The sequence below is a fragment of the Meles meles genome, chromosome 3 (assembly GCF_922984935.1).
Source record: "Meles meles chromosome 3, mMelMel3.1 paternal haplotype, whole genome shotgun sequence".
Lineage (NCBI taxonomy): Eukaryota > Metazoa > Chordata > Mammalia > Carnivora > Mustelidae > Meles > Meles meles.
The window spans coordinates 4,986,591-5,011,611 of record NC_060068.1 but is presented as its reverse complement, the minus strand read 5'-3'; the positions used below and the strand labels follow the sequence as shown (position 1 = coordinate 5,011,611).

Genomic DNA, 25,021 nt, shown 5'->3' with positions numbered 1-25,021 from the left:
AATTCTTTTTTAATTTTAACTTAGTCTAGTCTAGTTTATTCTTTTTTAGTTTTTATTTTCTAATATACATATAGAGTTAAACTTCAAGGTAATCCCCTTTCCCCAATCAATGCTACCCCTATAGGCAAACCAGTTTCTAATCCCCCTGTAACTTAGGAAAGTTGAGTCCCTTAACAAAAACATCAAGATACCTTCAGGAAGAATCAAAATAACCTTCCTCACCCACACTGAGAATCTATAACCATTCTCCCAATGTTTCCTTCTGTCAGTGTTTCTGTGAATTTGTGTTTGTCCTGATAATATATAAACCTTATACTTGGGGTTCTTTCTGATGAGGTTCTTCCCTTTTTTTTTGCTTATATATACATATTTTTTTCTCTTGTCATATACTTTTATCACTCTTTTTGTCTGTCTGTTTTTGTTTGTATACTCCACAAATCTTACCTTGTGGCCCATTTGGGCTGAGCCTTCTCTTTTTTCTTCCCTTTTTTTCCTATCTCTCCCTCTCTTTTTTTTTTCCTTTTTTATTTCCCCTTTTTTTTCTTTCTTCTTCTCTATTTCTTTTTCTTCTCATTTTTCTCTCATTTGGGTGGGGAATCCTGATTGCACAGAAGCGTTCCAGGGTGCACATTGACTGCACCACAATCGATAAGTCCAGCTGCATCTGTTTAGTCATCTCTTACCAAAATGACTAGGAGGAGGAATACCCAACAGAAGAAAAATACAGAGGATGGGCCTTCTGCAACAGAGCTAATGGCTATCGACATAGACAATATGTCAGAAAAGGAATTCAGACTAACAATTATCCAGGCAATAGCTAGGTTGGAGAAAACCATGGATGACCAAACAGAATTGATTAGGGCAGAACTGAAAGCCACCAGGGATGATGTTCACAATGTTAGGGCAGAACTGAAAGCCACCAGGGATGATGTTCAAAATGCTCTCAATGAGTTCCAATCCAATCTAAATTCTCTAAAAGCTAGGGTAACTGAGACAGAAGATAGAATTAGTGATCTGGAGGACAAACAGATAGAGAGAAAGGATCAGGAGGAAGCCTGGAACAAACAGCTCAGAAGCCACGAAAACAGAATCAGGGAAATAAACGATGCCATGAAGCGTTCCAACGTCAGAATTATTGGAATCCCTGAAGGGGAAGAAAAAGAAAGAAGTCTAGAAGATACAGTGGAAGAAGTTGTCTATGAAAATTTTCCCAATCTCACGAATGGAAACAACATTCATGTACTAGAGGCGGAAAGATTTCCTCCCAAGATTTTAGATTCTCGAAAGTCCTCACGGCACCTTATAGTTAGAATGGGGAATTTTGTTTCAAGAGAGACCCTCTTAAAAGCAGCTAGGACAAAGAAGCTTCTTACATACAGAGGAAAGCCCATTAGAATAACGTCAGACCTTTCCACAGAGACCTGGCAAGCCAGGAAGGGCTGGCAAAATATATTCAGAGTACTAAATGAGAAGAACATGCAACCAAGAATACTCTATCCAGCAAGACTGGCATTTAAAATGGATGGAGAGATAAAGAGTTTCCAAGACCGGCAAGGCTTAAAAGACTATGCAACCACCAAGCCGACACTGCAGGAAATATTAAGGGGGGTCCTATAAGAGAGGAAAAACCCTAAGAATATCATTGAACAGAAATATAGAAACAATCTATAGACAGAAAGACTTCAAAGGCAACACGATGTCAATAAAAACCTATCTCTCAATAATCACTCTCAATGTGAATGGCCTAAATGCGCCCATAAAACGACACAGGGTTGCAGATTGGATAAAACGACAGGACCCATCCATATGTTGTCTACAAGAGACCCATTTTGAACCTAAGGATACACCCAGACTGAAAGTGAAGGGATGGAGAAGCATCTTTCATGCCAATGGGCCTCAAAAGAAGGCCGGAGTAGCGATTCTCATATCAGATAAATTAGATTTTAAACTAAAGACTGTTGTCAGAGATACAGAAGGACACTACATAATTCTTAAGGGGACTATCCGCCAACACGATCTAACAATTGTAAATATCTATGCCCCCAATATGGGAGCACCCAATTACATAAGAAAACTATTAATCAAGATAAAGAGTCATATTGATACGAATAAAATAATAGTAGGAGATCTTAATACGCCTCTCTCAGAAATAGACAGATCATCGAAGCAGAAAATTAATAAAGAAATAAGAGCATTGAATGAAACCTTGGAACAGATGGACCTCATCGACGTATACAGAACATTCCACCCTAAAACAACAGAATACTCATTCTTCTCAAGTGCACATGGAACCTTCTCCAGAATAGACCACATACTGGGTCACAAAGCAGGACTCAACCGATACCAAAAGACTGACATTATTCCCTGCATATTCTCCGATCACAATGCTTTGAAACTGGAGCTCAATCACAAGGAAAAGTTCAGAAGGAACTCAAACACCTGGAAGCTAAAGACCACCTTGCTTAAGAATGCTTGGATCAACCAGGAGATCAAAGCCGAACTTAAACAATTCATGGAAACCAATGAGAATGAAGACACCTCGGTCCAAAACCTATGGGATACAGCAAAGGCGGTTCTAAGGGGGAAATACATAGCCATCCAAGCCTCCCTCAAAAACATTGAAAAATCCAGACTACACCAGCTGTCTCTACACCTTAAGGAACTGGAGAGTCAACAACAAATCAAACCAACTCCACATGCAAGAAGGGAAATAATCAAGATTAGAGCAGAGATCAATGAGGTAGAAACGAGAGATACAGTAGAACCTATCAATGAAACTAGAAGCTGGTTTTTTGAAAGAATCAATAAGATCGATAAACCATTCGCCACACTAATCCAAAAGAAAAGAGAGAAAGCCCAAATTAATAAAATTATGAATGAAAAGGGAGAGATCACAACTAACACCAAGGAAATAGAAACAATCATCAGAAATTATTACCAACAGTTATATGCCAATAAGCTAAGCAACCTAGATGAAATGGATGCATTCCTGGAAAGCTACAAACTCCCAAAATTGAACCAGGAAGAAATTGACAACCTGAATAGACCGATATCTAGTAATGAGATTGAAGCAGTGATCAAAAACCTCCCAAAAAACAAGAGCCCAGGACCTGACGGATTCCCTGGGGAATTCTACCAAACTTTCAAAGAAGAAATCACACCAATTCTCCTGAAGCTGTTCCAAAAAATTGAAGCAGAAGGAAAACTTCCAGACTCTTTTTATGAAGCCAGCATTACCCTGATCCCCAAACCAGGCAAAGACCCTACCAAAAAGGAGAATTTCAGACCAATATCACTGATGAATATGGATGCAAAGATTCTCAACAAGATCCTAGCAAACAGGATCCAGCAGCACATTCAAAAGATGATCCACCATGACCAGGTGGGATTCATCCCTGGGTTGCAAGGTTGGTTCAACATTCGCAAATCAATCAGTGTGATAGAACACATCAATAAGAGAAGAGAGAAGAACCACATGGTCCTCTCAATTGATGCAGAAAAAGCATTTGACAAAATCCAGCATCCGTTCCTGAAGAAAACGCTTCAAAGTATAGGGATAGAGGGAACATTCCTGAACGTCATAAAATCTATCTATGAAAGACCCACAGCAAATATCATCTTCAATGGGAAAAAGCTTGCAGCCTTCCCGTTGAGATCAGGAACACGACAAGGATGCCCACTCTCACCACTCTTGTTCAACATAGTATTAGAAGTTCTAGCAATGGCAATCAGACAACAAAGAGAAATAAAAGGTATCCAAATTGGCAAGGAAGAAGTCAAACTCTCTCTCTTCGCAGATGACATGATTCTTGATATGGAAAACCCCAAAGACTCCACCCCCAAACTACTAGAACTCATAGAGCAATTCAGTAACGTGGTAGGATACAAAGTCAATGTACAGAAATCAGTGGCTTTCTTATACACCAACAATGAAAATACAGAAAGGGAAATTAGAGAATCGATTCCATTTACTATAGCACCAAGAACCATAAGATACCTGGGCATGAACCTAACCAAAGAAGTAAAGGACCTGTACTCGAGGAACTACAGAACACTCATGAAAGAAATTGAAGAAGACACAAAAAGATGGAAGACTGTTCCATGCTCTTGGATTGGAAGAATAAACATTGTTAAAATGTCTATACTGCCTAGAGCAATCTATACTTTTAATGCCATTCCGATCAAAATTCCACCGATATTTTTCAAAGAGCTGGAGCAAATAATCCTAAAATTTGTATGGAGCCAGAAGAGACCCCGAATTGCTAAGGAAATGTTGAAAAACAAAAACAAAACTGGCGGCATCACGTTACCCGATTTCAAGCTTTACTACAAAGCTGTGATCACCAAGACAGCGTGGTACTGGCATAAAAACAGACACATAGACCAGTGGAACAGAGTGGAGAGCCCAGATATGGACCCTCAACTCTATGGTCAAATAATCTTCGACAAAACAGGAAAAAATATCCAATGGAAAAAAGACAGTCTCTTCAATAAATGGTGCTGGGAAAACTGGACAGCGATATGTAGAAGAATGAAACTCGACCATTCTCTTACACCGTACACAAAGATAAACTCGAAATGGATAAAAGACCTCAACGTGAGACAGGAATCTATCAGAATCCTAGAGGAGAACATAGGCAGTAACCTCTTCGATATCAGCCACAGCAACTTTTTTCAAGATATGTCTCTAAAGGCCAAGGAAACAAAAGCAAAAATGAACTTTTGGGACTTCATCAAGATCAAAAGCTTCTGCACAGCAAAGGGAACCGTCAACAAAACAAAGAGGCAACCCACGGAATGGGAGAAGATATTTGCAAATGACAGTACAGACAAAAGGTTGATATCCAGGATCTATAAAGAACTTCTCAAACTCAACACACACAAAACAGATAATCATATCAAAAAATGGGCAGAAGATATGAACAGACACTTCTCCAATGAAGACATACAAATGGCTATCAGACACATGAAAAAATGTTCATTATCACTAGCCATCAGGGAGATTCAAATTAAAACAACATTGAGATACCACCTGACACCAGTTAGAATGGCCAAAATTAGCAAAAGAGGAAACAACATCTGTTGGAGAGTATGTGGAGATAGGGGAACCCTCTTCCACTGTTGGTGGGAATGCAAGTAGGTGCAGCCACTTTGGAGAACAGTGTGGAGATTCCTGAAGAAATTAAAAATAGAGCTTCCCTATGACCCTGCAATTGCACTGCTGGGTATTTACCCCAAAGATACAGATGTATTGAAAAGAAGGGCCATCTGTACCCCAATGTTTATTGCAGCAATGGCCACGGTCGCCAAACTGTGGAAAGAACCAAGATGCCCTTCAACGGATGAATGGATAAGGAAGATGTGGTCCATATACACAATGGAGTATTATGCCTCCATCAGAAAGGACGAATACCCAACTTTTGTAGCAACATGGACGGGACTGGAAGAAATTATGCTGAGCGAAATAAGTCAAGCAGAGAGAGTCAAGTGTCATATGGTCTCACTTATTTGTGGAGCATAACAAATAACATGGAGGACATGGGGAGATGGAGAGGAGAGGGAGTTGAGGGAAACTGGAAGGGGAGATGAACCATGAGAGACTATGGACTCTGAAAAACAAACAGAGCGTTATGAAGGGGCGGCAGGGGGTTGGGGGGGGTGGGATGTTGAGGAACCAGGTGGCGGGTAATAGGGAGGGCACGTGCTGCATGGAGCACTGGGTGTGATGCCAAAACAATAAACACTGTTATGCTGTAAATAAACAAATAAAAATAAATAAAAATAAAAGGAGAGGGAGAATCAGATTCCCCTCAGACTCCGCACTGAGAAGGGAGCCCAATGCAGGGCTCAATCCCAGGACCCTGAGGTCATGACCTGACCAGAAGGCAGATGTTTAACCAACTGAACCACCTAGGTGTCCCTTTGTTATTTTCATTTTTGAATCCTCTCTTTGTAAAAATCAATTCCCCATTTTTGCATATTCTGATGATTTCCTATTGATATTAATATTTTATCTCTGACTTGATCTTTTTATTTATTTTTTTAAATGATTTTTTTATTTCTTTTCAGCGTAACAGTATTCATTGTTTTTGCACCACACCCAGTGCTCCATGCAATACGTGCCCTCTCTATTACCCACCACCTGGTGCCCCAACCTCCCACCCCCCGCCCCTTCAAAACCCTCAGGTTCTTTTACAAAGTCCATAGTCTCTCATGGTTCACCTCCCCTTCCAATTTCCCTCAACTCCTTTCTCCTCGCCATCTCCCCATGTCCTCCATGTTCTTTGTTATGCTCCACAAATAAGTGAGACCATATGATACTTGACTCTCTCTGCTTGACTTATTTTGCTCAGCATAATCTCTTCCAGTCTCGTCCATGTTGCTACAAAAGTTGGGTATTCATCCTTTCTGATGGAGGCATAACACTCCATCGTGTATATGGACCACATCTTCCTTATCCATTCATCCATTGAAGGGCATCTTGGTTCTTTCCACAGTTTGGCGACCGTGGCCATTGCTGCTATAAACATTAGGGTACAGATGGTCTTTCTTTTCACTCCATCTGTATCTTTGGGGTAAATACCCAGCAGTGCAATTGCAGGGTCATAGGGAAGCTCTATTTTTAATTTCTTGAGGAATCTCCACACTGTTCTCCAAAGTGGCTGCACCAAGTTGCATTCCCACCAACAGTGTAAGAGGGTTCCCCCTTCTCTACAGCCTCTCCAACACACGTTGCTTCCTGTCTTGCTAATTTTGGCCATTCTAACTGGTGTAAGGTGGTATCTCAATGTGGTTTTAATTTGAATCTCCCTGCTGGCTAGCGATGATGAACATTTTTTCATGTGTCTTAGAGCCACTTGTATTCTGACTTGATCTTTTATAAAATTTTTATTTATTTTTAATTCTTTTCAGTGTTCCAGAAATCATTGCATATGTACCACACCCAGTGCTCCATGCACTACGTGCCCTCCATAATACCCACCACCAGGGTCAACCAATCCCCAATCTTAATATCTTCTATTAATATTGCTACCATTTTGGGGAGTCAAGATGGCGGGGAAGTAGGAGGAGGCACCGTTTCAACCTGTACCCTAAAGTGAGCTGATTACCTACCAAAGAAATCTGATCACCCATGAAATTCAGCCTGAGATCAGAATTATACACGTCTGGATCTCTACAGGAGCAGAAGATGCCAGTGGCAAGTAAAGCAGAGTTGGAACATCAGACTGATATCAGAAGATAAACAAAAGGGGGAGGGAGCCACCAGAGGTGACCGATTGGAAAGTAATACCCCAATACAAGAGTACCCTGTGTCTGGAGACCAGCATTACCTTGGAGTCTGGTTGAAAGCACTCAAAAAAAAAAAAAAAGAGCAAAGGATCACGGGGGGAAATAGTGGGAATCGGGGCAGTTAGGGACAGGGACCTAAGTCCCCGGACCCAGAACAGCCTCCCCTGGAGCTGAGCCAGAGAGTGCGGTGGAGAAATCAGATCTTGGTCCCTGAGCTGCCAGTACACCTGAGCCGCCAGTGCACCTGAGAATGAGTGGGGTCCAGCTCCCGTGAGGGGCTGGGCACCTGGCCAGACAGCAAACCTGAAATGCGTGCATCCCACACCCTCCCCTGGGAGAGGTGCTCGTAGGTACTCACCTGGAGCTCTGGCATCCAGAAAAACCAGACATTCCCAGCCCAGGACAGCAGGAAAATCTCAGTTTGCGATCTCTGCTTGGATCCTCTCTGCCGGTCTAGAGCTGCCTAGACAGCCGTTGCTGCCCTGGTATTGGGTACAATGAGGAGATCCTGCATCCCCAGGGACCATGACTCCAAACCTACTCTGCCAGCAGTTCTGCAGAGCATTCTGAGGCTTCTCTCTGAGAGGGAGGTTGGGGTGCAGTTTTCTCCCTTCTAAACCTCCAAAAAACATCAAAAGCTGTCAAGGCAAGAGAAAACAGATGAAAGAAAATAAAACCCCCCAGAGAACAAAAGCCTGAAAAAAAAAAAAAAAAAAAAAAACGTTTTCCTCAGACCCACCCCCTTGAGGGGAACAGGAGGACCTAACTCAGGGAACATCATTATCTGAAAACCCACATGGAAGGCCCCTCCCCCAGAAAACCTACCAGAAAGGAAGAAAAAAAAAAAAAAGATGACAAGAGAACAACCATCACTACTTCATAAATAAAACTTTTATTTTTTACTCTTTACCAATATTCTGGTTCTTTTTTTATAAATACAGATAATTTTTTGACCTATTTACCATCACACTGAGATATCCAGTACATCATTCTTTAATAACCTTCTAACCTGAACTTTTTGATACATACAATCGTATTTTTCTTTGCTTTTCTATTTTTCTAAATTTTCTTTAAATTTTAACTTAGTTTAGTCTAGTTTACTCTTTTTTAAATTTATTCTCTAATATACATAAAGAGTTAAACTTCAAGGTAATACCCTTTCCCCAATCAATGCTACCCCTATAGGCAAGCCAATTTTTAATCCCCCTGTAACTTAGGAAAGATGAGTCCCTTAACCAAAACATCAATATACATCCAGGAAGAATCAAATAACCTTCCTCACTGAGAATTTATAACCACTCTCCCAGCTTTTCCTTCTGTCAGTGTTTCTGGATATTTGTGTTTATCCTGATAGTATATAAATCTTATACTTGGGGTTCTTTCTGATGAGGTTCTTCCTTTTTTTGCATATATATATATATTTCTTTCTCATCATATACTTTTAGCAGTCTTTTTGTTTGTCTGTTGTTGTTTGTAGACTTCATAAATCTTACCTTGGGGCCCATTTGGGCTGAACATTCTCTTTTATCTTCCCTTTTTTCTGTCTTTCTCTCTCCTTTTTTTTTTCCCTTTTTTCTTTTCCATTTTTTTCCTTTCTTCTTCTCTATTTCTATTTCTTTTCTTTTTCTCTTATTTGGGTGGGGAACCCTGATTGCACAGAAGCATTCCAGGGTGCACCTTGACTGCACCATTATCGATAAATCCAGCTGCATCTGTTCAGTCATCTCTTACCAAAATGACTAGGAGGAGGAATACCCAACAGAAGAAAAATACAGAGGATGGACCTTCTGCAACAGAGCTAATGGCTATCGACATAGAGAATGTGTCAGAAAAGGAATTCAGACTAACAATTATCCAGGCAATAGCTAGGCTGGAGAAAGCCATGGATGACCAAACATAAATGATTAGGGCAGAACTGAAAACCACCAGAGATGAGGTTCACAATGTTAGGGCAGAACTGAAAGCCACCAGGGATGATGTTCAAAATGCTCTCAATGAGTTCCAATCTAATCTAAATTCTCTAAAAGCTAGGATAACTGACACAGAAGATAGAATTAGTGATCTGGAGGACAAACAGAGAGAAAGCATCAGGAGGAAGCCAGGAACAAACAGCTCAGAAGACAGAAATGACAATAAGGGAAATAAATGATGCCATGAAATGTTCCAACGTCAGAATTATTGGAATCCCTGAAGGGGAGGAAAAATAAAGAAGTCTAGAAGATATAGTGGAAGAAGTTGTCTAGGAAAATTTTCCAAATCTCACGAATGGAAACAATGTTCATGCACTAGTGTCAGAGAGGTTGCCCCTCAAGATTTTAGATTCTTGAAAGTCCTCGTGACACCTAATAGAAAAAATAAGGAATTATGTTTCAAGAGAGACCCTCTTAAAAGCAGCTAGGACAAAGAAGCTCCTTACATACAGAGGAAAACCCATTAGAATAACGTCAGACCTGTCCACCGAGACCTGGCAAACCAGGAAGGGCTAGCAAAATATATTCAGAGTACTAAATGAGAAGAACATGCAGCCAAGTATACTCTATCCAGCAAGACTGACATTTCAAATGGATGGAGAGATAAAGAGTTTCCAAGACCGGCAATGCTTAAAAAACTATGCAACCACCAAGCCAACACTGCAGGAAATATTAAGGGGGGGGTCCTATAAAAGAGAAAAAAATCCTAAGAATATCATTGAACAGAAATATAGAGACAATATACAGACATAAAGACTTCAAAGGTAATACGGTGTCAATAAAAACCTATCTCTCAATAATCACTCTCAATGTGAATGGCCTAAATGCGCCCATAAATCGACACAGGGTTGCAGATTAGATAAAACGACAGGACCCATCCATGTGTTGTCTGCAAGTGACCCATTTTGAACCTAAGAATACACCCAGACTGAAAGTGAAGGGATGGAGAAGCATCTTTCATGCCAATGGGCCTCAAAAGAAGGCCGGGGTAGCGATTCTCATACCAGATAAATTAGACTTTATACTAAAGACTGTAGTCAGAGATACAGAGGACATTACATAATACTTAAAGGGACTATCCACCAAGATAATCTAACAAATGTAAATATCTACGCCCCCAATAGGGGAGCACCCAATTACATAAGAAAACTATTAATCAAGATAAAGAGTCATATTGATATGAATACTTTAAGAGTACGATCTTAATATGCCTCTCTCAGTAATATACAGATCATCGAAGAAGAAAATTAATAAAGAAATAAGAGCATTGAATGAAACATTGGACCAGATGGACTTCGTAGACATATTCAGAACATTCCACCCTACAACAACTAGAATACTCATTCTTCTCAAGTGCACATGGAACCTTCTCCAGAATAGACCACATACTGGGTCACAAAGCAGGACCCAACCGATAACAAAAGACTGACATTATTCCCTGCATATTCTCAGATCATAATGTTTTGAAACTGGAGCTCAATCACAAGGAAAATTTTGGACGGAATTCAAACACCTGGAAGCTAAAGACCACCTTACTTAAGAATGCTTGGATCAACCAGAGGATCAAAGAAGAACATAAACAATTCATGGAAACCAATGAGAATGAAGACACTTCAGAGTAAAATCTATGGGATACAGCAAAGGCGGTTCTAAGGGGGAAATATATAGCCATCCAAGCCTCCCTCAAAAAATTTAAAAATCCAGAATACACCAGCAGTCTCTACACCTTAAACAACTGGAGAAACAACAACAAATCAAAACATCTCAACATGGAAGAAGGGAAATAATAAGATTAGAGCAGAGATCAATGAGGTAGAAACCAGAGACACAGTAGAATGTATCAATGAAACAAGAAGCTGGTTTTTTGAAATAATCAATAAGATCAATAAACCATTGGCCACACTAATCCAAAAGAAAAGAGAGAAAACCCAATTTAATAAAATTATGAATGAAAAGGGAGAGATCACAACTAACACCAAGGAAATAGAAACAATCATCAGAAATTATTACCAACAGTTATAAGCCAAAAGCTAAGCAACCTAGATGAAATGGATGCATTCCTGGAAAACTATAAACTCCCAAAATTGAACCAGGAAGAAATTGACAACCTGAATAGACCAATATCTAGTAATGAGATTGAAGCAGTGATCAAAAATCTCCCAAAAAACAAGAGCCCAGGACCTGATGGATTCCCTGGGGAATTCTACCAATCTTTAAAGAAGAAAAAACACCAATTCTCCTGAAGATGTTCCGAAAAATTGAAGCAGAAGGAAAACTTCCAGACTCTTTTTATGAAGCCAGCATTACCCTGATCCCCAAACCAGGCAAAGACCCTACCAAAAAGGAGAATTTCAGACCAATATCACTGATGAATATGGATGCAAAGATTCTCAACAAGATCCTAGCAAACAGGATCCAGCAGCACATTAAAAAGATGATCCACCATGACCAGGTGGGATTCATCCCTAGGTTGCAAGGTTGGTTCAACTTTCGCAAATCAATCAATGTGATAGAACAAATCAACCACATGGTCCTCTCAATTGATGCAGAAAAAGCATTTGACAAAATCCAGCATCCGTTCCTGATGAAAACGCTTCAAAGTATAGGGATAGAGGGAACATTCCTGAACGTCATAAAATCTATCTATGAAAGACCCACAGCATATATCATCCTCAATGGGAAAATGCTTGTAGCCTTCCCGTTGAGATCAGGAACATGACAAGGATGCCCACTCTCACCACTCTTGTTCAACATAGTATTAGAAGTTCTAGCAACACCAATCAGACAACAAAGAGGAATAAAATGTATCCAAATTGGCAAGAAAGAAGTCAATCTCTCTCTCTTCGCAGATGACATGATTCTTGATATGGAAAACCCCAAAGACTCCACCCCCAAACTACTAGAACTCATAGAGCAATTCAGTAACGTGGCACGATACAAAGTCAATGTACAGAAGTCAGTGGTTTTCTTATACACTAACAAAGAAAATAAAGAAAAGGAAATGAGAGAATCAATTCCATTTACTATAGCACCAAGAACCATAAGATACCTGGGAATAAACCTAACCAAAGAGGTAAAGGACCTGTACTTGAGGAGCTACAGAAACTCATGAAAGAAACTGAAGAAGACAAAAAAAGATGGAAACGTGTTCCATGCTCTTGGATTGGAAGAATAAACATTGGTAAAATGTCTCTACTGCCTAGAGCAATCTATAATTTTAATGCCATTCCGATCAAAATTCCCCCGGTTTTTTTTTTTTTTTTTCAGAGAGCTAGAGCAAATAATCCTAAAATTTGTATGGAATCAGAAGAGACCCCGATTTGCTAAGGAAATGTTGAAAAACAAAAACAAAACTGGCCGCATTACGTTACGTGATTTCAAGTTTTACTACAAAGCTGGTATCACCAAAACAGCATGGTCCTGGAATAAAAACAGACACATAGAACCGTGGAACAGAGTAGAGAGTCCAGATAGGGACCCTCAACTCTATGGTCAAATAATCTTGGACAAAACTGGAAAAAATATACAGTGGAAAAATACAGTCTCTTCAATAAATGGTGCTGGGGAAACTGGACAGCTGTATGTAGAAGAATGAAACTCAACCATTCTATTACACCATACACAGTGATAAACGTGAAATGGATAAAAGGTCTCAACATGAGACAGGAAACCATCAGAATCCTAGAGGAGAACATAGGCAGTAACCTCTTCAATATCAGCCACAGCAACTTCTTTCAATATATGTCTCCAAAGGCAAAGGAAACAAAAGCAAACATGAACATTTGGGACTTCATCAAGCTCAAAAGCTTCCGCACAGCAAAGGAAACAGTCAACAAAACAAAAAGGCAACCCACGGAATGGGAGAAGATATTTGCAAATGACAGTACAGACAAAAGGTTGATATCCAGGATCTATAAAGAACTCCTCAAACTCAACACACACAAAACAGATAATCATATCAAGAAATGGGCAGAAGATATGAACACACACTTCTCCAATGGAGACAAACAAATGGCAGTCAGACACATGAAAAAATGTTCATCATCACTAGCCAGCAGGGAGATTCAAATTAAAACTACATTGAGATACCACCTGACACCAGTTAGAATGGACAAAATTAGCAAGACAGGAAACAACATGTGTTGCAGAGGATGTGGAGAAATGGGAGACCTCTTCCACTGTTGGTGGGAATGCAACTTGATGCAGCCACTTTGGAGAACAGTGTGGAGATTCCTCAAGAAATTAAGAATAGAGCTTCCCTATGACCCTGCAATTGTACTGCTGGGTATTTACCCTAAAGATACAGATGTAGTGAAAAGAAGAGCCATCTCTACCCCAATGTTTATGGCAGCAATGGCCACGGTCGCCAAACTGTGGAAAGAACCAAGATGCCCTTCAACGGATGAATGGATAAGGAAGATGTGGTCCATATACACGATGGAGTATTATGCCTCCATCAGAAAGGATGAATACCCAACTTTTGTAGCAACATGGACGGGACTGGAAGAGATTGTGCTGAGCGAAATAAATCAAGCAGAGAGAGTCAAGTATCATATGGTCTCACTTATTTGTGGAGTGTAACAAAGATCATGGAGGAAATGGGGAGATGGAGAGGAGAAGGGAGTTGAGGGAAACTGGAAGGGGAGATGAACCATGAGAGACTATGGACTCTGAAAAACAACCAGAGGGTTTTGAAGGGGCAGGGGGGTGGGAGGTTGAGGAACCAGGTGGTGGGTAATAGGGAGGGCATGTACTACATGGAGCACTGGGTGTGGTGCAAAAACAATGAACACTGTTACACTGAAAATAAACAAATAAAAACAATTAATTGACAAAAACAATATTGCTACCATTTCCCTATACCCTGATTTCAGTAGAAATGGAGATATACTTTGGCTTTTCCTCAGTTATGCTGTAGTTCTTTGCTATCAAATCTACCAAGGAGAATAAAACTGAATGGATCATTTACGTGAGAAAAGGTGATAAGTTTTGTAATATTTGTTTGAATTAAATAAAACAATCAATTATATCTAATTGTGCGAACATTAGCAAACAGATATAAGGGCAGCCTTCTATGTGTGATCCTGTATGGGTAGAGTTAGTTAAGATTTCTTTCTTTAAGGAGAGAATATGCTGAGCAATTTAGAAAGTTGAATGGGTAGTCTCCTGGGCAGAAACTCTCAGCACTGGGACTCAATAAAATATTCTGGCTTCCCTTTTTCTTCATCAAATAATTTGTGTATTCCTTGTGTGTTCCATCTCTTATAGCAAAACGTTTCTTTTGTAGGAAGAGATGGAAGAAGGCATAGTATATATTTTATTTGCTTGAAAGCATAAGACTAACACAATGAAGATTTTGAGGGATTCCTCCGTTGAGTTTTATTTAAGAAATGGTTTGTTTATTTTTTTATTTTATTTTTTATTTTTTAACTTTAAATTACAGCATATTTATTTAAATTTATTTATTTTTTCAGCGTAACAGTATTCATTGTTTTTGCACAACACCCAGTGCTCCATGCAATATGTGCCCTCCCTATTACCCAACACCTGTTCCCCCAACCTCCCACCCCGACGCTTCAAAACCCTCAGTTTGTTTTTCAGAGTCCATAGTCTCTTATGGTTTGCCTCCCCTTCCAATTTTTTTTTTTATAAACCTATAATGTATTTTTGTCCCCAGGGGTACAGGTTTGTGAATCGCCAGGTTTACACACTTCACAGCACTCACGATAGCACATACCCTCCCAAGTGTCCGTAACCCCCTTCTCCCAACCCCACCTCCCCCCAGCAACCCCCAATTTGTTTTGTGAGACTAAGAGTCATTGATGGTTTGTCTCCCTTCCAATCCCATCTTATTTCATTTATTCTTCTCCTATCCCCCTAAACCCCATGTTGCATCTCCATGTCCTTATATCAGGGAGATCATATGATAGTTGTCTTTCTCTGACTGACTTATTTCACTAAGCATGATACCCTCTAGTTCCATCCATGTCATCGCAAATGGCAAGATTTCATTTCTTTTGATGGCTGCATAGTATTCCATTGTGTATATATGCCACGTCTTCTTTATCCATTCATCTGTTGATGGACATCTAGATTCTTTCCATCGTTGGCTATTGTAGACATTGCTGCTATAAACATTCAAGTACACGTGCCCATTCGGATCACTGCGTTTGTATCCTTAGGGTAAATATCCAGTAGTGCAATTGCTGGGTCATAGGGTAATTTTATTTTCAACATTTTGAGGAACCTCCATGCTGTTTTTCAGAGTGGTTGCACCAGCTTGCATTCCCACCCACAGTGTAGGAGGGTTCCCCTTTCTCCGCATCCTCGCCAGCATCTGTAATTTCCTGACTTGTTAATTTTAGCCATTCTGACTGGTGTGAGGTGATATCTCATTGTGGTTTTGATTTGTATTTCCCTGATGCTGAGCGATGTGGAGCACTTTTTCATGTGTCTGTTGGCCATCTGGATGTCTTCTTTGCAGAAATGTCTGTTCATGTCCTCTGCTCATTTCTTGATTGGATTGTTTGTTCTTTGGGTGTTGAGTTTGCTCAGTTCCTTATAGATTTTGGATACTAGCCCTTTATCTGATATGTCGTTTGCAAATATCTTCTCCCATTCTGTCAGTTGTCTTTTGGTTTTGTTAACTGTTTCCTTTGCTGTGCAGAAGCTTTTGATCTTGATGAAATCCCAATAGTTCATTTTTGTCCTTGCTTCCCTTGCCTTTGCCGTTGTTCCTAGGAAGATGTTGCTGCGGCTGAGGTCGAAGAGGTTGCTGCCTGCATTCTCCTCAAGGATTTTGATGGATTCCTTTCTCACATTGAGGTCCTTCATCCATTTAGAGTCTATTTTCGTGTGTGGTGTAAGGAAGTGGTCAAATTTCATTTTTCTGCATGTGGCTGTCCAATTTTCCCAGCACCATTTATTGAAGAGGCTGTCTTTTTTCCATTGGACATTCTTTCCTGCTTTGTCGAAGATGAGTTGACCATAGAGTTGAGGGTCTATTTCTGGGCTCTCTATTCTGTTCCATTGATCTATGTGTCTGTATTGGTGCCATTACCATGCTGTCTTGATGATGACAGCTTTGTAATAGAGCATGAAGTCCGGAATTGTGATGCCACCCACTTTGACTTTATTTTTCAATATTCCTTTGGCTATTCGAGGTCTTTTCTGGTTCCATAAATTTTAGGATGATTTGTTCCATTTCTTTGAAAAAAAATGGATGGTATTTTGATCGGGATTGCACTAAATGTGTAGATTGCTTTAGGTAGCATAGACATTTTCACAATATTTATTCTTCCAATCCAGGAGCATGGAACATTTTTCCTTTTCTTTGTGTCTTACTCAATTTCTTTCATGAGTACTTTATAGTTTTCTACGTATAGATTCTTAGCCTCTTTGGTTAGGTTTATTCCTAGGTATTTTATAGTTTTGGGTGCAATGGTAAATGGGATTGACTCCTTAATTTCTCTTTCTTCTGTCTTGTTGTTGGTGTACAGAAATGCAACTGATTTCTGTGCATTGATTTTATATCCTGACAATTCACTGAATTCCTGTACAAGTTCTAGCAGTTTTGGGTTGGAGTCTTTTGGGTTTTCCACATATAGTATCATATCATCTGCAAAGAGTGATAGATTGACTTCTTCTTTGCCGATTTGGATGCCTTTAATTTCTTTTTGTTGTCTGATTGCTGAGGCTGGGACTTCTAGTACCATGTTGAATAGCAGTGGTGATAATGGACATCCCTGCCGTGTTCCTGAACTTAGCAGAAAAGCTTTCAGTTTTTCTCCATTGAGAACGATATTTGCGGTGGGTTTTTCATAGATGGCTTTGATAATATTGAGGTATGTGCCATCTATCCCTACACTTTGAAGAGTTTTGATCAGGAAAGGATGCTGTACTTTGTCCAATGCTTTTTCAGCATCTATTGATAGTATCATATGGTTCTTGTTCTTTCTTTTATTAATGTGTTCTATCACATTGATTGATTTGCGGATGTTGAACCAACCCTGCAGCCCTGGAATAAATCCCACTTGATCGTGGTGAATAATCCTTTTAATGGACTGTTAATCCTATTGGCTAGTATTTGGTGAGAATTTTTGCATCTGTGTTCATCAAGGATATTGGTGTGTAGTTCTCTTTTTTGGTGGGATCCTTGTCTGGTTTTGGGATCAAGGTGATGCTGGCCTCATAAAATGAGTTTGGAAGTTTTCCTTCCATTTCTATTTTTTGGAACAGTTTCAGGAGAATCGGAATTAGTTCTTCTTTAAATGTTTTGTAGAATTCCCTTGGGAAGCCGTCTGGCCCTGGGCTTTTGTTTGTTTGGAGATTTTTGATGACTGTTTCAATCTTCTTACTGGTTATGGGCCTATTCAGGTTTTCTGTTTCTTCCTGGTTCAGTTGTGGCAGTTAAATGTCTCTAGGAATGCATCCATTTCTTCCAGATTGTCAAATTTGTTGGCGTAGAGTTGCTCATAGTATGTTCTTATAATTGTCTGTATTTCTTGGATGTTAGTTGTGATCTCTCCTCTTTCATTCATGATTTTATTTAGTTGGGTCCTTTCTCTTTTCTTTTTGATAAGTCTGGCCAGGGGTTTATCAATCTTATTGATTCTTTCAAAGAACCAGCTCCTAGTTTCATTGATTTTTTCTATTGTTTTTTTGGTTTCTATTTCATTGATTTCTGCTCTGATCTTTATGATTTCTCTTCTCCTGCTGGGTTTAGGGTTCCTTTCTTGTTCTTTCTCCAGCTCCTTTACGTGTAGGGCTAGGTTGTGTACTTGAGACCTTTCTTGTTTCTTGAGAAAGGCTTGTACCGCTATATATTTTCCTCTCAGGACTGCCTTTGCTGTGTCCCACAGATTTTGAACCATTGTGTTTCCATTATCATTTGTTTTCATGAATTTTTTCAGTTCTTCTTTAATTTCCTGGTTGGCCCATTCATTCTTTAGAAGGATGCTGTTTAGTCTCCATGTATTTGGGTTCTTCCCAGCTTTCCTCTTGTGATTGAGTTCTAGCTTCAGAGCATTGTGGTCTGAAAATATGCAGGCAATGATCTTAATCTTTTGATACTGGTTGAGACCTGATTTGTGACCCAGGATGTGATCTATTCTGGAGAAGGTTCCATGTGCACTAGAGAAGAATGTGTATTCTGTTGCTTTGGGATGAAATATTTTGAATAGATCTGTGATGTCCATCTGGTTCAGTGTATCATTTAAGGCCTTTATATCCTTGTTGATCTTTTGCTTGGATAATCTGTTCATTTCAGTGAGGGGAGTGTTCAAGTCCCCGACTATTATTGTATTATTATTGATGTGTTTCTTTGATTTTGTTATTAATTGGTTGATATAGTTGGCTGCTCCCTCGTTAGGGGCATAGATATCTAAAATTGGTAGATCTTCTTGTTGGACAGACACTTTGAGTAGGATATAGTGTCCATCCTCATCTCTTATTACAGTCTTTGGCTTAAAATTTAATTGTTCTGATTAAGGATTGCCACCCCAGCTTTCTTCTGTTGCCCATTAGCATGGTAAATTGTTTTCCACCCCCTCACTTTAAATCTGGAGGTGTCTTCGCGTCTAAAATGAGTTTCTTGTAGGCAACATACTGATGGGTTTTGTTTTTTTATCCATTCTGATACCCTGTATCTTTTGATTGGGGCATTTAGCCCATTAACTTTCAGGGTTATTATTGAGAGATATGAATTTAGTGCCATTATTAGCCTATAAGTTGATTGTTACTGTATATTTCTCTGTACCTTTCTGATCTACTACTTTTAGGCTCTCTCTTTGCTTAGAGGACCCCTTTCAATATTTCCTGTAGAGCTGGTTTGGTGTTTGCAAATTCTTTCAGTTTTTGTTTGTCCTGGAAGCTTTTTTCTCTCCTTCTATTTTCAATGATAGCCTAGCTGGATAGAGTATTCTTGGCTGCATGTTTTTCTCGTTTAGTGCTCTGAGTATATCATGCCAGCTCTTTCTGGCCTGCCAAGTCTCTGTGGATAAGTTTGCTGCCAATCTAATATTTTTTACCATTGTATGTTACAAACTTCTTTTCCCGGGCTGCTTTCAGGATTTTCTCTTTGTCACTAAGACTTGTAAATTTTACTATTAGTTGATGGGGTGTGGACCTATCCTTATTGACTTTGGGGGGGGGGTTCTCTGCACCTCCTGGATTTTGATGCTTGTTCCCTTTGCCATATTAGGGAAATTCTCTCCAATAATTCTCTCCAATAGACCTTCTGCTCCCCTCTCTATTTCTTCTTCTTCTGGAATCTCAATATTCTAATGTTGTTTTGTCTTATGACATCACTTATCTCTCGAATTCTCCCCTCATGGTCCAGTAACTATTTGTCCCTCTTTTGCTCAGCTTCTTTATTCTCTGTCATTTGATCTTCTATACCATGAATTCTTTCTTCTGACTCATTTATCCTAGCAGTGAGAGCCTCCATTTTTTATTGCACCTCATTAATAGCTTTTTTGATTTCAACTTGGTTAGATTTTAGTTCTTTAATTTCTCCAGAAAGGGCTTTTATATCTCCAGAGAGGGTTTCTCTAATATCTTCCATGTCTTTTTCAAGCCTGGTTAGAACCTGTCTTTGCCTGAGGTGGAATTGCACCGCCCTTACCAGGATCTGGACTAAGTAATCTGCTCGGGTTCGCTTTTGGGAGCTTCTGTTCGCTGAACGCTTTCCGTAGAGTTCCAGAGGACTGGAATGAAAATGGCAGCCTCCCAGTCTCTGGCCCATAGGAGCTGAGAGCCCAGGGCCCCACTCCTCAGTGTGCCCCCAGAGGACAGCACCCAATCACTCCCATATCCCCAGCCTCCAGCCGCGCTCCACGCTCACCCAGCCCATGACCAGTTCAAGGTAACCCCAAGCTGAGAGTTCAGTCCTTGGCTCTTTCTCTGTAGCCGGCTTCCCTCTTCTAACACCTGTAAGCTCTGCGACACTCCGACACCCCCGATCCTTCTGTGACCCTGCAGGACCTGGGGCCACGCTGACCCTGCGTGGGCTTCACCCCTGTTTAGCCTCTGGAGCAATGTCCCTCAGTGGAACAGACTTTTAAAAGTCCTGATTTTGTGCTCCATTGCTCCGCCGCTTGCTGGGAGCAGGCCCCTCGCCCCATGGTCTATCTTCCCGTTGTTTTGGATTCTCTTCTCCGCCAGTCCTACCTTTCAGATAGTGGTCGATTTTCTGTTTCTAGAATTGCTGTTCTCTTCGATCTCCCATTGGATTTGTAGGTGTTTGCAATGTTTAGATAAGCTATCGAACTGATCTCCTGCTACCTGATGTAGTCTCAGCCTGCTACTTCGCCATCTTGACGACTCATCCTGTTTTTTGTTTTTTTTTAAGATTTTTATTTATTTATTTATTTATTTGACACACAGAGAGAGAAAACAGAAGCACACTGACAGGCAGAGGGAGGGAGAGAAGTTCCGCCAAGCAAGGATCCCGATTCGGGACTCTATCCCAGGAACCTGGGATCATGACCTGAGCTGAAGGCGGCCGCTTAACCTTGAGCCACCCAGGCGTCCCTCCTGAGCTCTTGTTTTGATTCAGATTTTTTAAAATGAAATTTTAAAAAAATCACTTTTACCTATATGAGACTTTAGGTATAGTGTTTTAGTTAACTGGAGTCTGATCTACTACCACTTTGACAGATGGTCAAGTCTTAGGAAAGAACTCTTTGTAACCAAATGGAAGAAGCAATGGGAAACCAGAAAATAAACAAACAATAAAGACCAAAGATTTCCCTGATGTGGAGAAAATTGAATGATAAGAAGGAAAAGTGCAAAAGAGAAATTTATTTACTTTTGTGGAAATTCAAGGACTTAGCCTTTCATTTCACTCAGATATACAAAACAACAACAAGAACAAAACAAGGAAGACATAAAAGTGTATATTTTAATAATTATTTCACTTTGTCATGATTTTGTATGATAACATTTTATCGAACTTTCCCAAATTTTATTTTATTTCATTTTTTTAAAGATTTATTTATTTATTTTAGAGATATACCATATGAGAGCAGGGAGGAATAAAGGGAGGGACAGAATCCTCAAGCTGACTCTGTACTGACTGTAGAACTCCTTGTGGTGATAATCCCATTCCCCTGAAATCATGACCTGAGCCAAAGCCAAGAGTCAGACACTGAACCAATGAGCTACCCAACTACCCCTAGCTTCTCCCAAATTTTAAAAATGGGCTTAAAAAATCCTCTAGCATTGGGGATCCTGGGTGGCTCAGTGGATTAAAGTCTCTGCCTTCAGCTTCGGTCATGGTCCCAGGGTCCTGGGATTGAGCCCTTCATTAGGCTCTCTGGTCAGTGGGGAGCCTGCTTCCTCCACTCTCTTTCTACCTGACTCTCTGCCTACTTGTGATCTCTGTCTGTCAAATAAATAAATAAAAATCTTTTTAAAAAATCCTCCAGAGTCATAGGGAATTTAATAAACTATTGCAAAAATTAGTTAATAAGTGAATCATTATGGTTCTTCTACTGAAAACAGGGCAAATATCAGGGATTGGAGTTGTCGGATGAATGTTGACTATAGTAATTTACATCTTCAAAGACTGTATTTGTAATGAAGAGTGGGGCAATTCAAGTGAGGTAAATACACAAGGCAACGTATTACTATGTGGAAAGTATGACCTATAAAAGTGATTATGTTAGGTATTCAGTTTCCAAAAGAGAGATCATGGAGGAAAATTTATATCATGATTTGTGATAGTATCTACCGGGTAGATCATTTCACATATGGTCCTGGTAATGAAAGATCACAAAAACCAGAGAACCCAAAATATGCTCTCTCAAACCTGAGATTTTTGGGAGAAGTTTGGGAAAAATTGGACTTTCACAGGAATTACTAACTGCCAATAGTTATGAAGCACTTCTAACCAGCTTCAGGAACATTGAGAAAATGTATTCACAGAAAAGAAGAGAAAATGAATTTATATTAGGATGATGTCCCAACTTTCTCCCTACAGTGAGGTGCAGTACAAATGGACACATTTTGCTTGTTCACATGTAGCCTTGTTCAGGGATTTAAGAACTAAAGGAAAAATATACAAATTTTCTATCAAAAACAAAGCAAAACTATTTTCTTAAAATGTTGCAAGATATTTATATATTCTAAACATTCTGTCCATTTTTTAGAAAAATGTCTCCAGTATATTGCCAGTTTACTATTTATTTTTTTATCTTATTAAAACTGTTTTATTTAGGGGTGTTTGATTGGTGCAACCAATTAAGTGACCAATGTGGTTTTTGTTCAGGTCTTGATCTCAGGATCTTGAGATTGAGCCTGGCTTCATGCTCAGTACAGAGTCTGCTTAAGGCTCTTTCTCACTCTCTCTCTGCCCCTCCCACTTGCTTGCTCTCTCTCTCTCTAAGATAAATATAAAATCTAAAACAAACAATTAATTTTCAACAAAAATTGTGTTCTTTTTAAAATAATATTCAGGTTTTATGTTTTGTTTTCAGTAGATTTCTATAACAAATTATAAAATTTTCCATCCAATTATCTCTATTTTTAAGGTTTTAAGCTATTCACACAGAAATACACATACATTTTTTTTTATTTTATTTTTTTATTTAATAAACATATAATGTATTTTTATCCCCAGGGGTACAGGTCTGTGAATCGCCAGGTTTACACACTTCACAGCACTCACGATAGCACTTACCCTCCCCAATGTCCATAGACCCCTCCCCCTCTCCCAATCCCACCTCCCCCCAGCAACCCCCAGTTTGTTTTGTGAGATTAAGAGTCATTTATGGTTTGTCTCCCTCCCAATCCCATCTTGTTTCATTTATTCTTCTCCTACCCCCCTAGCCCCCCATGTTGCCTCTCCATGTCCTCACATCAGGGAGATCATATGATAGTTGTCTTTCTCCGATTGACTTATTTCACTAAGCATGATACGCTCTAGTTCCATCCACGTCGTTGCAAATAGCAAGATTTCATTTCTTTTGATGGCTGCATAATATTCCATTGTGTATATATACCACAACTTCTTTATCCATTCATCTGTTGATGGACATCTAGGTTCTTTCCATAGTTTGGCTATTGTAGACATTGCTGCTATAAACATTCGGGTACACGTGCCCCTTCGGATCACTATGTTTGTATCTTTAGGGTAAATACCCAGTAGTGCAATTGCTGGGTCATAGGGTAGTTCTATTTTCAACATTTTGAGGAACCTCCATGCTGTTTTCCAGAGTGGTTGCACCAGCTTGCATTCCCACCAACAGTGGAGGAGGGTTCCCCTTTCTCCGCATCCTCGCCAGCATCTGTCATTTCCTGACTTGTTAGTTTCATACATTTTTATTCAAAGTTTCAAATAGTGTTAGTATGACAGACACAGAATGATTAGTGGCTGTGAATTACTTTTTTTTTTCACCCGATTTCCCATGCTCCTAAAGACAATAGAGATGGATGGGACCAATGAGAGCACCCAGGGAAATTTCATCCTTTTGGGGTTTTCTGACCGCCCCCATCTGGAGAGGATCCTCTTTGTGGTCATCTTGATTGCATATCTCCTGACCCTTGTGGGCAACACCACCATCATCCTGGTGTCCCGTTTGGACCCCCACCTCCACACTCCCATGTACTTCTTCCTCACCCACCTATCCTTCCTGGACCTCAGTTTCACCACCAGCTCCATCCCTCAGCTGCTCTATAACCTGAATGGGCATGACAAGACCATCAGCTACACAGGCTGTGCCATCCAGCTCTTCCTGTTTCTGGGCCTGGGTGGTGTAGAGTGCCTGCTCCTGGCAGTCATGGCATATGACCGGTTTGTTGCAGTCTGCAAGCCCCTTCACTACATGGTGGTCATGAATCCACAACTCTGCTTGGGCTTGGTGTCGATGGCCTGGGGCTGTGGGGTGGCCAACTCTTTAATCATGTCTCCAATGACTCTGTGGCTGCCCCGTTGTGGGTACTGCAAAGTAGACCACTTCCTGTGTGAAATGCCTGCTCTGATCCGGATGGCCTGTGTCAATACAGCTGCCGTTGAAGGCATCGCCTTTATTTTGGCTGTGGGCATTGTTCTGTCACCCTTGGTGTTCATCCTGGTCTCCTATGGCTACATTGTGAGAGCTGTATTAAGTATTCGGTCATCCTCAGGGAGGCACAAAGTCTTCAACACCTGTGGTTCCCATCTCACAGTGGTTTCTCTCTTTTATGGGAACATCATCTACATGTACATGCAACCAGGAACCAGCTCCTCCAAAGACCAAGGAAAGTTTCTCACTCTTTTCTACAACATTGTCACACCACTCCTGAATCCCCTAATCTACACACTCAGAAACAAAGAGGTGAAGGGGGCATTAAAAAGAATGGTTTGGGGAAATCTAGGTTTAAAGAAGAGAGTACAATTAAACACAATGATAGCAATTCCTCCTTGTTAAAATTCTACAAAAAATGTGTATCCATTATCTTGCATGACTATTACCTTCCAGAGTTTGGGCATATTTCATCACAGGGTTTATAGCCCAGCTTCAGTTATCCTTTGTGCAAGTCATGCAGGAGTACATAAATTATAATATCAAAAACAATAATTCTCAAAAGAGTATTTATTAATTATTGCTGATACACAAATACCTAGATGTATCACATACTGTGCTAAAAGTTAGGGACAGTGAATAGGGCCACGTTTTCTAGAAAGGAAAAAGAGAAAATAAAAATAAAAATTTATTTTACACAATCTTTCTGAAATATTTAAACATTAGAACATACTGAATATTTTATACTAATTATTC

General features: G+C 39.9%; 1 protein-coding gene across 1 annotated transcript; it reads left to right on the top strand.

Moving 5' to 3' along the window:
• Positions 1-23,689: 23,689 nt before the first annotated feature.
• Positions 23,690-24,670, top strand: LOC123938373 (olfactory receptor 2W3-like). The gene has a single exon (XM_045999699.1). The coding sequence runs from the start codon at positions 23,690-23,692 to the stop codon at positions 24,668-24,670; it is 981 nt and encodes a 326-aa protein (XP_045855655.1).
• The last annotated feature ends 351 nt before the right edge of the window (positions 24,671-25,021 follow it).

Coding starts and splice junctions, on each gene's coding strand:
- LOC123938373 (XM_045999699.1), top strand. CDS start 23,690: ATGGATGGGACCAATGAGAGCACCCAGGGAAATTTCATCCTTTTGGGG.